The sequence below is a fragment of the Eurytemora carolleeae genome, unplaced genomic scaffold, assembly GCF_000591075.1.
Source record: "Eurytemora carolleeae unplaced genomic scaffold, Eaff_2.0 scaffold893, whole genome shotgun sequence".
In the NCBI taxonomy this organism is placed as follows: Eukaryota; Metazoa; Arthropoda; class Copepoda; order Calanoida; family Temoridae; genus Eurytemora; species Eurytemora carolleeae.
Genome location: NW_019396785.1, coordinates 91,259 through 102,880, shown reverse-complemented (window position 1 = coordinate 102,880; position 11,622 = coordinate 91,259). Strand labels below are relative to the sequence as shown.

The 11,622-nt window shown below is 31.9% G+C and overlaps 1 protein-coding gene across 1 annotated transcript; it reads left to right on the top strand.

The window, feature by feature from the left end:
- Positions 1-3,865: 3,865 nt before the first annotated feature.
- On the top strand, positions 3,866-7,148 carry LOC111708688 (uncharacterized). The gene is made up of 5 exons (XM_023482134.1): positions 3,866-3,971; positions 5,284-5,354; positions 5,413-5,503; positions 5,954-6,089; positions 6,920-7,148. Exons 1-5 carry the CDS (start codon positions 3,911-3,913, stop codon positions 6,978-6,980), a joined length of 420 nt encoding a protein of 139 aa, XP_023337902.1. The 5' UTR covers positions 3,866-3,910; the 3' UTR covers positions 6,981-7,148.
- The last annotated feature ends 4,474 nt before the right edge of the window (positions 7,149-11,622 follow it).

Genomic DNA, 11,622 nt, shown 5'->3' with positions numbered 1-11,622 from the left:
AAAAAAATAAGAGTAAATTATGATAGTTTTGTAATGGTCGTTATACAACAAATTAAAATACAACATTTTAGATTAAAATCTTACATATTTCAATCAAACTTCTTTTATCAAAGAGCGTTTGAAAAAAAAATAATTTTAGTATGAAACCAAATAAATTTTCTTCTTTTCAAACGAGCGTAAAATCAAAGTTAGAAGAGCTACATTGTATGTAAGTTGTACCAGTAATGTCGCATATAGTTAAATCCTGAAACCGCCCTTGGTTTATTGTTCATTACATGGTCGATTAAGTGAGCTGAGTGTAAAGTTGTAAACATGATATATATTTAAACACATACACACAACATACATTACATTAGAAATCATCAGATAGTTATAACTAAATTGTGTCACTCCATTTTGGAAAAGTAAATGGAAAACTTATATTTGTTTATACGGGGGTGAATGAATACTGTCATATTTTACAAAAAGAATGGGGGGGGGGTAAGGGGGTACGATGAGTCAACTGTAAGTAGCTAGGCGTCTATAGAAACTTGCTTTAGCTGGATAAATCTGAATTTTACTATAATCAAACTCAAACTAGTTTGGTTGTCTTGATTTTCCAGTTATCCAAGTATCAAATATATTTGTCTACAATAAATAATCTTTGTATTATTTTGACAGAATATTCCAAATAACTTAAAAATAACCTTTGTTAAGTTTTAACTCCAAAAAAGTTTAAACGATCCTATTCATTTTGTAAATGAATTCATCTTCATAAAGCAAATATTGCTTGTAATATTGTTGGCGAATAACATAATTTTAGACAAATGTCAACTTTTTTACAGTTGTCGGTGTTCTATCTAAGTTTTCATTTCTAACAAACTTTTTTTTTAATTACAAGTTTTAAGTTATAATATTTAAATCTTATATATTTTCAATCATATAACTCCTCATATAAGAGAAATACTGAGGAGGCCAGAAAAGTTTTAAATTTCTAGTTTATATAACCAAATAAATTGGCTAGCATTATAATTGTGCGTAAAATCAAAACTTAAGGAGCTAGGGGAATAATGTCTTTCACGTTTTGTCGTTTTCCTAGATTTTAAAATACTGATAATTCCAAATCGTTTTCCTGCAGTAGAAATACCCAAGTCCTTTGATCAGAGAGATCAGACAAACCTTTAAATGTAAATCGGGCATTGAGATCTTTGCATAAAGTGTCACTTGAAATTACGCTTACAGTCACTCCGATTGAAACGAATATATAGTATTTTTTAAAAGTTGGAATGCGTGAGGCACATTTCTTAAAAATGGCCAGTGGCCACATAAAGATATCTTTATTATTTATATATATTTACATGTATATATGTATATATATATATTTAATAATTTATATTTATTTTAAACGGTATCTGTGAATGTATAATGCATAATGTATACATATGCAAAAAATTTGCTCGTAGTTTAACAAATAAAAACTAGTTTAGTTTGTGTTAATATTCCTGAAACTAATAACATGACAAAAAAAAAATTTAAATTATCCAGAAAAAATGGGGTGGAGAGTGTAAAAGGAAATCATAGTCAAACTCTAAAAGAAACCAACCTTTTAGTTCTCTAATTTTCCAATCTTATTTTTTTTTTTTTTAAATGGACATCGTAGGTAGATCTTTGATATTTCAAACTTGGAATTCTGCTGGATCCCATCTCATAGAAAAAGTTTGAAATTTCAAAGTTGTACACCATTAGGTTGCAAAGATATATGGCAATGGAAAATCAAATTTTTAGGGTTTCAGATTCAGTAACGTACTTTATATATAAAAGCACATGTTTCAGTTTAATATATTATCTAGTTCCTCCCAGAACATTTGTGTGTTTAATCTAAGATCAAATATGCCAAGATTTTAAATGAGCTTGCTTGACGCCTATGTGAGAGTGGATTTAAAAACAAGTTTTATATTTTCAAAATAAGAAATTGGTGCAGGATTCGATGGTATTTGTTTAATCTATATTTAGGGATTGGACAGGGACGAAATAGAAAAAAGGTCACCAGGGGGTGAGGGGGGGGGGCATTTTCTTGAGTCACCCTGTTCTTATGTAAACCTATTAAACCCTGAAGTATGTGAGTTATGTGAGGGGGAACTTAGGAAGGGCAGGGAGGGTAGTATTACTAGGGGTTAGGGAAGGAAGGTACATGTGAGTAGGGGAGTAGTTGCACAATGCTGAATGCAGATTGCACACCACGACAGTAGATTTAACCTAGCGTCAACCCCCCCCCCCCTCTTCCAACTTCCCCCATTCACCTCCTTTCCTTTCTGCTTTCAAGTATTAGTTTTGTCAACAAAATTTTGAAAAGATGGGAAGGGAACTTGGAACAGGGAAAGCAGCATAAAATGTTATCGACTATTCACAGGGAGAAGGAAATATACAGGGTTGGCTCGACCTGTCCCGGCCTTTCTTTTCATCTTGATTGGCCTGAGAGGCCTGGGTTGCCCTGTGTGTTTGACTCTCCTTATTCCAGCCAGTACGGGGCTCTCCAGGCCTGTCTTTCCACTTATGACAGGGAGACCAACTAGAATAGAATACATTTGTACCAAAAGGAACCTAAGACAAATGTTATTACACAAAAATAAATATTAAAAGAACAAAAAATAAATCCAGAACAAGTTAATTTGCCAATATAGATCACAGCCTTTAGAGATTTAATACCAAAAGTATGTTATGAAAGAAATATACTCTTGCCAAAAAACATCATTTCAAGAGAACCTAAAGTATGTTTGTGTATTTTTATAAAAGAAAATTAAAATAGTCTTTAAAAAATATTCAAAAAATGTTTGACCTTCAAAATATTCTAAAAATGAGGTTTAGTAAAATCACGGCTGGCAACCCTGTAGTACTGACTACAGTCAACTTTCCTTCCAATCTAGCTTTCAGATATAGTTAAGATCCTATTCCTACAGAATACAGACTATAGGCATAAAACAAGCTTTGACTATATGATCTAGATATGACTTCATAGCTGATCTGTCGCTAGTCATGGCTACGTGGGTTTATTAGTCCATGGACTCAGCTAGATCAGACTTATATATTTAGTTTAGATCCTACAGCCTACAAAGTACAGACTGATTTTTAGTATAGATTCTACAGTATATAGAATATAAATCTAGTTAGATACTTCAGATTATAGACTATATATATCAAGTTTAGATTCTACAGTCTATAGACTATATATCTAGTTTAGATTCTACAGTCTATAGACTATATATCAAGTTTAGATTCTACAGTCTAAAGACTATATATCTAGTTTAGATTCTACAGTCTGTAGACTATATATCTAGTTTTGATTCTACATGATATAGGTAGAGTGATAGACTATGTATCTGGTTTAGATTCTACAGTCTTCAGACTATATATCTAGTTTAGATTCTACAGTCTACAGACTATATATCTTGTTTAGATTCTACAGTCTTCAGACTATAGTCTAGTTTAGATTCTACAACCTACAGGCTGCATATATAATTTAGATTCCACAGAATAAAGACTATAAATCTAGTTTAGACTCTACAGACTACAAACAATATATATCTAGCTTAGATTCTACGTTTACAGAGTACAGACTATATATATCTAGTTTAGATCCATAAAGTATATATATCTATAAGGTTCTACACACTGCAAGACTAATACAGATTTCACACAGATCTTTTTAGACTACACCTAGAGACATTATATTTTCACGTATATTGTCATTTTCACAGAAAAACTTATTCCTAGTAAAAATCTTGTTTCAGACTACAGACTCCTAGTACAAAATGGACTCAAATCTTATTCCTAGTAAAAATCTTGTTTCAGACTACAGACTCCTAGTACAAAATGGACTCAAATCTTATTCCTAGTAAAAATCTTGTTTCAGACTACAGACTCCTAGTACAAAATGGACTCAAAACTGCTTTTCTCTGCCTGTCTACTCGTCATTTTTGCAATGATTCCCTCAAGTAGGTTTTTACAAACTTGTCAATGAGAAAACTATGTTTTATTTGTTGAAGCATGGTCATATGATTGAGCAGATAAACCCTTCAAAGGGACTGTAATCTTGAGTGACTCTTCATGTACCCTTTAAAGCTTTGTCTGATCAAGTATTAGATATCGATCTTTTACAACTCTGAAACCTGATTATTTTTAATTGTGGTTTCCGAACAACAGGGACTTGCGCATTTCTGCTGCAGGTAGACATGTAGGAATTATCAGAATTGAACACTTTTAAAACTTGAAAAAAAGAAAACATCTTCCATATTGATCACCGTTTTCATTCGGGTATTGTCATCTTTGCATGAAAGGTCACTTGAAATTACACTTACAGTCCCTTACAGGTATAGAATTTTAGATATTACTAAGTCTAATCTGTGAGATTAAAAAAATCATTTTATCTATATGTTTGGTTATTTATCATAATTAAGCATTTTTATGATTAAAAGTAAACATTCTGTATTACAAGGATTATGATTTTCTCTCAGCTTTCATGTAAATGTCAGCTGTATGGAATCTTTAGATATCTCTTTTCTAGGTATGAAATTTATAGTGGAGGACTTTGAGATGTACAGGGTGTCCCACGAAACATGACAGTAGCAAGAGTAAAGACGACTTGAAAGTCGTCTTTGAACTTTATGTTTATTTTTGACATTCAGTCGTCAACCTACCTTGATGTATGACTCTTGAAACAATAACTACACAATTCTCATAGTGCTGGTGTTTCAAAAATGTGGTCTGCCTTTTTTGAGCTGTCAATATTACCGGAGACTTTAAGAATTTTGTTCAGATTTCGAAATCTGAAGAAAATGTTCTCCGGTAATATTGAAAGCACAAAAAAAAGGCAGACCACATTTTGGAAGTTCCAAGATTAGGAGTATTTTGTTTGTTAATTTTAGAATTATGCTTGTAAAGTTAGGTTTACGAATAAAAGCTGAAAATTATTTCAACGGTCAAAGACGACCTTCAATTCGTCTTTGTACTGTCATATTTTGTTGGACACCCTGTAGTTGGGAGATAGACAAAGACGATATTTTGATTGCTTTGACTTTAGAAAGCTAGAATAATGTTCTCCCCTGCGCCCAGACAACAGGAATTGAGTCTTTGCCATAAAATCTAAATTGCAATGTCTAAAATATTTTAAACTATTAATTAATTAGATCAAACCATCTAAGAAAGCATTAGTTTGTGGGAAAGACTCAATTTCTTTTTTTTGAGAAAAAACAAGCTGACCGAACTAGGAAAATGGACGCTCAGTTAAATGTTAAGTTTTTTGTCAAGGTTCTAGCATTCAATGCCACCAGTGCTCCAGCTATACAGATGTACACTGTGACGATCCTTTTTACTATGAGGTAAACAAATTAAAAAAAAACTCTTTTGAACGAATAATAATTTTTTTTTGCTTTTAAGGATAATAAAGGAGTTGCTAAAACAACTGAATACCTCAAGGACTGCCCTAACGACGGCAAGGATTATTTCTGCAGGAAAATCTTCCAGAACGGTAAGTCGTGGGAAAGCTTAAAAGCTTCCTCATGTTCTTCCCAAAAGTGTGTTACAGGCTACAACGTAGAAAAATGCTTCGATAATCTAAAAAATAGTATTTTGTGAAGCAATTTTGATGTATCATTATTTGTCTTTTTTGAGTTACACGTTTTTATGAATATTAAAAGAAAGAAAAAATGTTTTAGTTATGATGTTTTTTGGTGTAAAATCCTGCCCAGTCTTGGTAATACATTTTAAGCAATGAATAATAAACCAAATTATTAAGCACAAGTAAGAACGCACGTTTTTATTAAAGCACAATATACAACTACTCTCCTTCGCGTTTTAACTATTAGCAATTTGAAGATGGAGATGCAAGAAAACAAAACTAAAAAAAATTAGCTTTCTATTCACTTTTCAATTTTTTGAACATTTTTATTCCTTGATAAGTTTATTTATTTGCCTATAGTGAGAGGAGATTCCCGTGTGATCCGTAGCTGTGGATGGGAGAAGCATGAGAAGGGAGACTGCTACTCTACAGTTCTAGAGGAATATAATACTTATGTTTGTAGCTGCGACACTGACGGATGTAACTCCGGAACAATGTAAGAATCTTATTAAAAGGAAAAACAATTTTTCACCTATTTAAAAATGGAACTTGATCCCTCTATTTTTGGAATTAGGAACATAGTTTAACAAAGCTTACTGCTAAAAAGGTCTTTACAGTCCCTTTAAAAATGATCTTATGCTTTCTGTGAAAAAACCCTAGCGTGTTTGTAGAAGCGGCGTAAGGGGGACGTCCTCCTCACTGGAAAATTGGGGGTACATCCCCCCCTGGAAAAATGTAGGGCACAACTGTAGGGAGTTCTTCTAGTCCCATTTACATGATTTTTTGTCAATGTATTTTCAAAAAGAAATTATTCCAGGACAAATTTTAAAAATGGCCACCACATTCTCACACATGTCAGGATTTTGACATAAAAATTACCAAAATACCTTTATGTAATTCCAGGGGGGGGAATTTTTTAATTAACTTCCCCCTGAAAATATCGAAAGCTATCTCTGCGTGTTTTCCAGATATATGTTTTCAAGTAGTTTTAAATATCTATTTAATCGTTTGGATATATTTTTTTTTATATTGGACAGTCCAAAGCATGGCCAATATTTAAAAATTCCATGAGAAAATCGGTTAAACAAAAAGCAACAAAGATAAACACAAAGAAACAATGACAAACTAGAACTTCTATAACAAGAATTCCCACTTCCCCAACCTGTGTTAGATAGCGGAAATATTTTTTAGCTGAATATTTAGCTTGCTCCCTCTTTTCTGATTGGGATTTTGTAATGCAAAAAATAAAGCACATATCTGAATTTTTGACAAAATATCAATCAAATACTTACATTTAAAAAATTTAACATTTTTTACCTTTTCTAGGTTCAGCGTAAGCAGCCTGGCTGTATTCTCCACCTTGTTAGTTGCATACATGATGCAGTAAACAAACCCCTCCAAGAGCCAGCACAGCACAAACACCATACTCAAAACCTAAACAATGCTCAAAATTCATGGATGGGGAAAATGTAGTTGCTATAGTTGGATTGTATTTATAGTCCATAAAGTCAATTGACGGATTGCATTGGTGGTGTAAAGTAGATCTACAAAAAAGTAGTAAAACAAATAGGCTATACAGAACATATGAGACTTGCAAATGACTTAAGTAACATATTTGGAAAGTTCAAATTTTATAGTTATAGAGATTATTATTATAGAAGATTAACCACCAAAAAGTGTAAAGCTTCTAATTCTATTAAATTTTTTAACATACTTTGCTATACTTGTTGAACAACCCAAAATTTGGAACTTAAGTCTTATGTTTTGTTTTCTGTTGATTTTTGCGATAGTTTAAATGAAATAATTTATTTTAGATGTGTTTTTCTTTGGCCCTGGCTTGTTAAATTATTGATTATTATTGTCAATTAGAGAAGATGAAATAAATTCAAATTTTTATGTTGTTGATTTTTAATGCTAAAGAATTTCGGCATATTATTTTTGTTATTAAAGAATATACCAAGACACATAAATAATTTCTAATTTTTTTCAAATTTCATCTTCAATATTTGGAGAGTATATTTTGGTGCCGAAAAGAATGTTTAACGATTACGAACTTTTCTATTTTCAGTATTTTCTTATTCTTATTCTTTTAGGACCATATCTAACCTTTATCTATATTTTATGTATAATATGTATATTCTGAGAGTTTCAGGTCTTCATTAAAGGGAGTGTTCGCGAAAAATGAAAGGGGTATAGGCTTAATGCGATAAAAAAGCGCTTTTGATCGCTACTAATCTTACTTCTATCTGCTGCGTCTATAAGGAGACGTCTCATACCGAATAACATGGCATCCATACAAATTGAGAAAATTGCAACATACGACTTAAACCGTAAAAAAATCATTTTAATTTCAAACAAATCATTCAGATATTAGATTTCTTTATCGCATTAAGCTATACCCCCTTTCATTTTTCGCGAACACTCCCTTTAAAGTCTCAATTTGTGTTGGTAATCCTGCATTAATACTCAAGAGTTAGATGTGTGAGAAGTTTATCAACCAAAGTGAGGAAAGTTCACCTGTTTGAAATAACATTTTTTTCTTTTCTAATCTTAGATTTTGTGAATTTTTCCATACAACGTTCATTTAAACCTTAGTGTTTATTTTTTTATTTTCACTCCCACTACTATGCAGAATGCAATGTACAGGGGGGGGGGATATGCTAGAGTAGATTAAACTGTTATATTGAAAAGTTCTTCAGCTTATCGATTTTCTTCAGAATATTCAGAGAAATAAATTAAAGATGTCTGAGAGAAGGGCACAGGGAATTTCTGAAAAAGCAAAATGGGAAAACAATAAAATCGCAGAAGTTTTGTAAATTTGTTCTTTATCCTTTGTTTTTAACCGATAAGCGTTAATTTATCAGTAGACAACACTTGACACATTTTAAAATAAGGTTCTATTCCCATCGTTCCTATTTCATGCCCGTTAGTTAATACTTGAAGGATAGGCACATATGCAGAGCTTCTTTGAGAGGAGGAGAGGAAGGCCAACCACAACAATTTCTCGTCCGAGCCACATTCTCCTCATTTTCTCGTCCGAGCTACCTCGAAATCCTTGTCCTTTCATCATTATCACTTTTTTAAAGTGTCTAATCATTCCAGATAAAACTATTTTTAAAGAATCCAGCCACGTTAGATATCAAACTTTTGTAAATCGAAAAAAAATTTCAATTGAATTAAAGATTTCAAGTTCAATGTCTTTAAAAATGTTCACCTTTTTTTCGCGCACTTTCAGATATTCCTGGTGTAGAATGCCGCAAATAATTCCATGTTTATAAAACTTCAATCTTTTTTATTAAATAGTAAAAACCATAGGATTTTTCTGGGTGGTGCTATGGGGAAAATTATAAACAGAGGTATGCCGAATATTTTGCTATTTATTTTAAATAACGAAGGTTAGCAATTACGGAGGCAGAAGAGATTTAAGTTTTACCTAAATAAAGTTTGACATCATTTTCACGGGTTTGAAGATTCCAACATGATATAATCATTGCAATACTTTAGTTTTAGTCCATCCATATTTTATGCCCTAACGTTGCCAGATTTTTAAAAAATAGTTTTATCTTCCAGAATTGGAAACATTTTAACACAAAATAGTCGAAGGACGAGGATTCCGAGGTGGCTTGCCTTCCTCCCCTACTGAGAGGGAAGACCAATTCGCGTTTTTTTAATTATGGCAGTATTCATATCTTTATACATACTTTGATTGCCTGTAATTGTTTGTAACCGATACACGCCAAACAGCTTAACCGATCGAGCCCAAGTTTATTGTGGGACCTTTCGTGATCCCAGGGAAGGTTTGTGGATGCTCATAATGACAAAAAAAAATTGGTTAAATTTTTAATTTCGTTATTGTTTTAAACCGAACATAAAGAAGATGCTTTCAGATAGATCAACTATTAATAGTTGAAACAGGAGATAAGCACTTCGCGCTCTAAATGCCCGGTATCATTTAAAACTACTCTTAAATTTTCAGTGCAATTTATTGATTTGAAATTATTATCTTCACTAACACACTTGCTTTTACAATTAAAACTCGTGACTGCTATGCATTTTCTGATATTCTTATTTTGCATGATCAATTATCAACTACTATACATTCTTTGGAATGTATAATTTATCCAAAGAATTATCAACTACTTAGTATATAAAGTATATAATGCAATTAAGGACTTCAAGAGAATTTCAAGCTTCTGATTTCTTAAGCTTGAAATAAGAAGCGAATTCACAAAATCTGTTTCTATAACAGAAGAAAACTAAGAAACATGTGCGACATTTAGGAAATTTTTATAAATCAGGAAAAACGAGATTTTTTTTACAAGTTTCTGTAAATTTTTTACACATTTCTATGATCGAATCAATGAGAACTTATTCACACTTTTTCTTTTTATAATATCAGTCTTCCAAAGTTTTTTTTTTCAGATTTGAATGTAATGGATTCAGTGGCGTACATAGGGGGGGGGGCAGTAGTCCTCTTGCCCCCCCCTGGAAAATACAAAATTAAAAGGAAACAAATTTAAAAAGTAAAACCTGACAAAGACTAAGGATTTGTCTAAATTCACTGTTAACACAAACTTTTAAGATACTTTAAACTAAAACTTTTGCAAAAACAAGACCTCGACATTATAGATGCTTATAACATGATGGAAGATATGGAAGGTATTCTATTTTCTATTTTGGTATTTTTTCTTACAGTCAATTTATAAAGGAATTAAGCCTTTGGCACAAACTCAAATATGTAAACCTTTGGAATCTGATGTTGTAAACCTTTGATATTTCAAATTCAGAATATTTGATCTAACAGAATTCATAGTTTGAAATATCTAAGGTCTACAACCATAGATAAAGATAGATTGCTCATAAGACGACATTTTTTATCTTGAAAGATATAAATGTACAGAGATGTTTTAAAGATATTCCTATTATATAGATTAACTAGGTCGGTTGTGAACATTGGCTGTTGTTATGTCATTGAGTACTTGTGGTGTACATGAGTTCTGTAGAGAGAAATTTAAGTTAGTTTAGTCCTTCTCATGTTTTTCTTCAGTTCTCGTCAATATGATATATTGCTCAGTGAAATATTGTTGTTCAAATAGTTCCATTCCCGGAGTTATTTTACACTCTATTCGGGAGGAATGGTTAAACCTAGTAGATTGGAAAAGACCCAATCCGAATGTTATCTGCAACGAACATTTTCCTAGTTATATAAAAGTGAATGGGAAAAAGTTTTCAAAGTCTGCTGTTCCCTCAATTTTTAACATTATCGGAGCTGTTCAGAACTGCTACCTGGAAACTGTTCTGAACGAATATAATTATGCCGTCCCAGCTATTCAAAAGCTAAAGAAAATATATGACGGAAACACGAGCAAAAGGAAAAAATTCAAAGCTCAAAAAAGAAAAGTCGACGAAAAAATTCGCAGTCTAGAATCTGTGATTGTCGAAATAAAAGACAAGTTCTCTTTACCAGAGGAAATTAAAAACCTTCTTCACAGTTCAGCAAGTAAAATTCTGGAGGAGTTGTTTCAAAGAGTTATAAAAAAGTTAAAATATTCGGATTGTAGAGATAAATATCATCCAGCTCTCCGATCGTTTGCTTAGCAAGATTATTCTTTTTCAAAACCAGTGATTGTAGACTAAATTTTTTTATCAATAAAAGTTTGATGTCATTATGCAAGTTTTTAAATCTAGGTTTATAGAGTGTTTTTTATTATTTATGAAACTTTGCCACTTTGACTGATTTTTAAGCCGTATATCTTTACAACTTGATGGTCTTTGATATTTAAAACGACATGAATTTGATTATGTCTACAACATTTGGTTCCAAAGATATAGTGATTAGAAAATCAGAGTTTGTGGCAAAGACTCAATTCCTTTATTTTCATAAAGAGATAATAAGCTTTATTTCAAGTTCCCCTTTATGCAATGATGACAATAACATCGAATGAAGGAAAGAGAAGTTTTAGCCTTCTAAAGAGAATACTTCATTGCACAAGATGTACTATGACGGAGAGCAGACCTAACGATCTTGC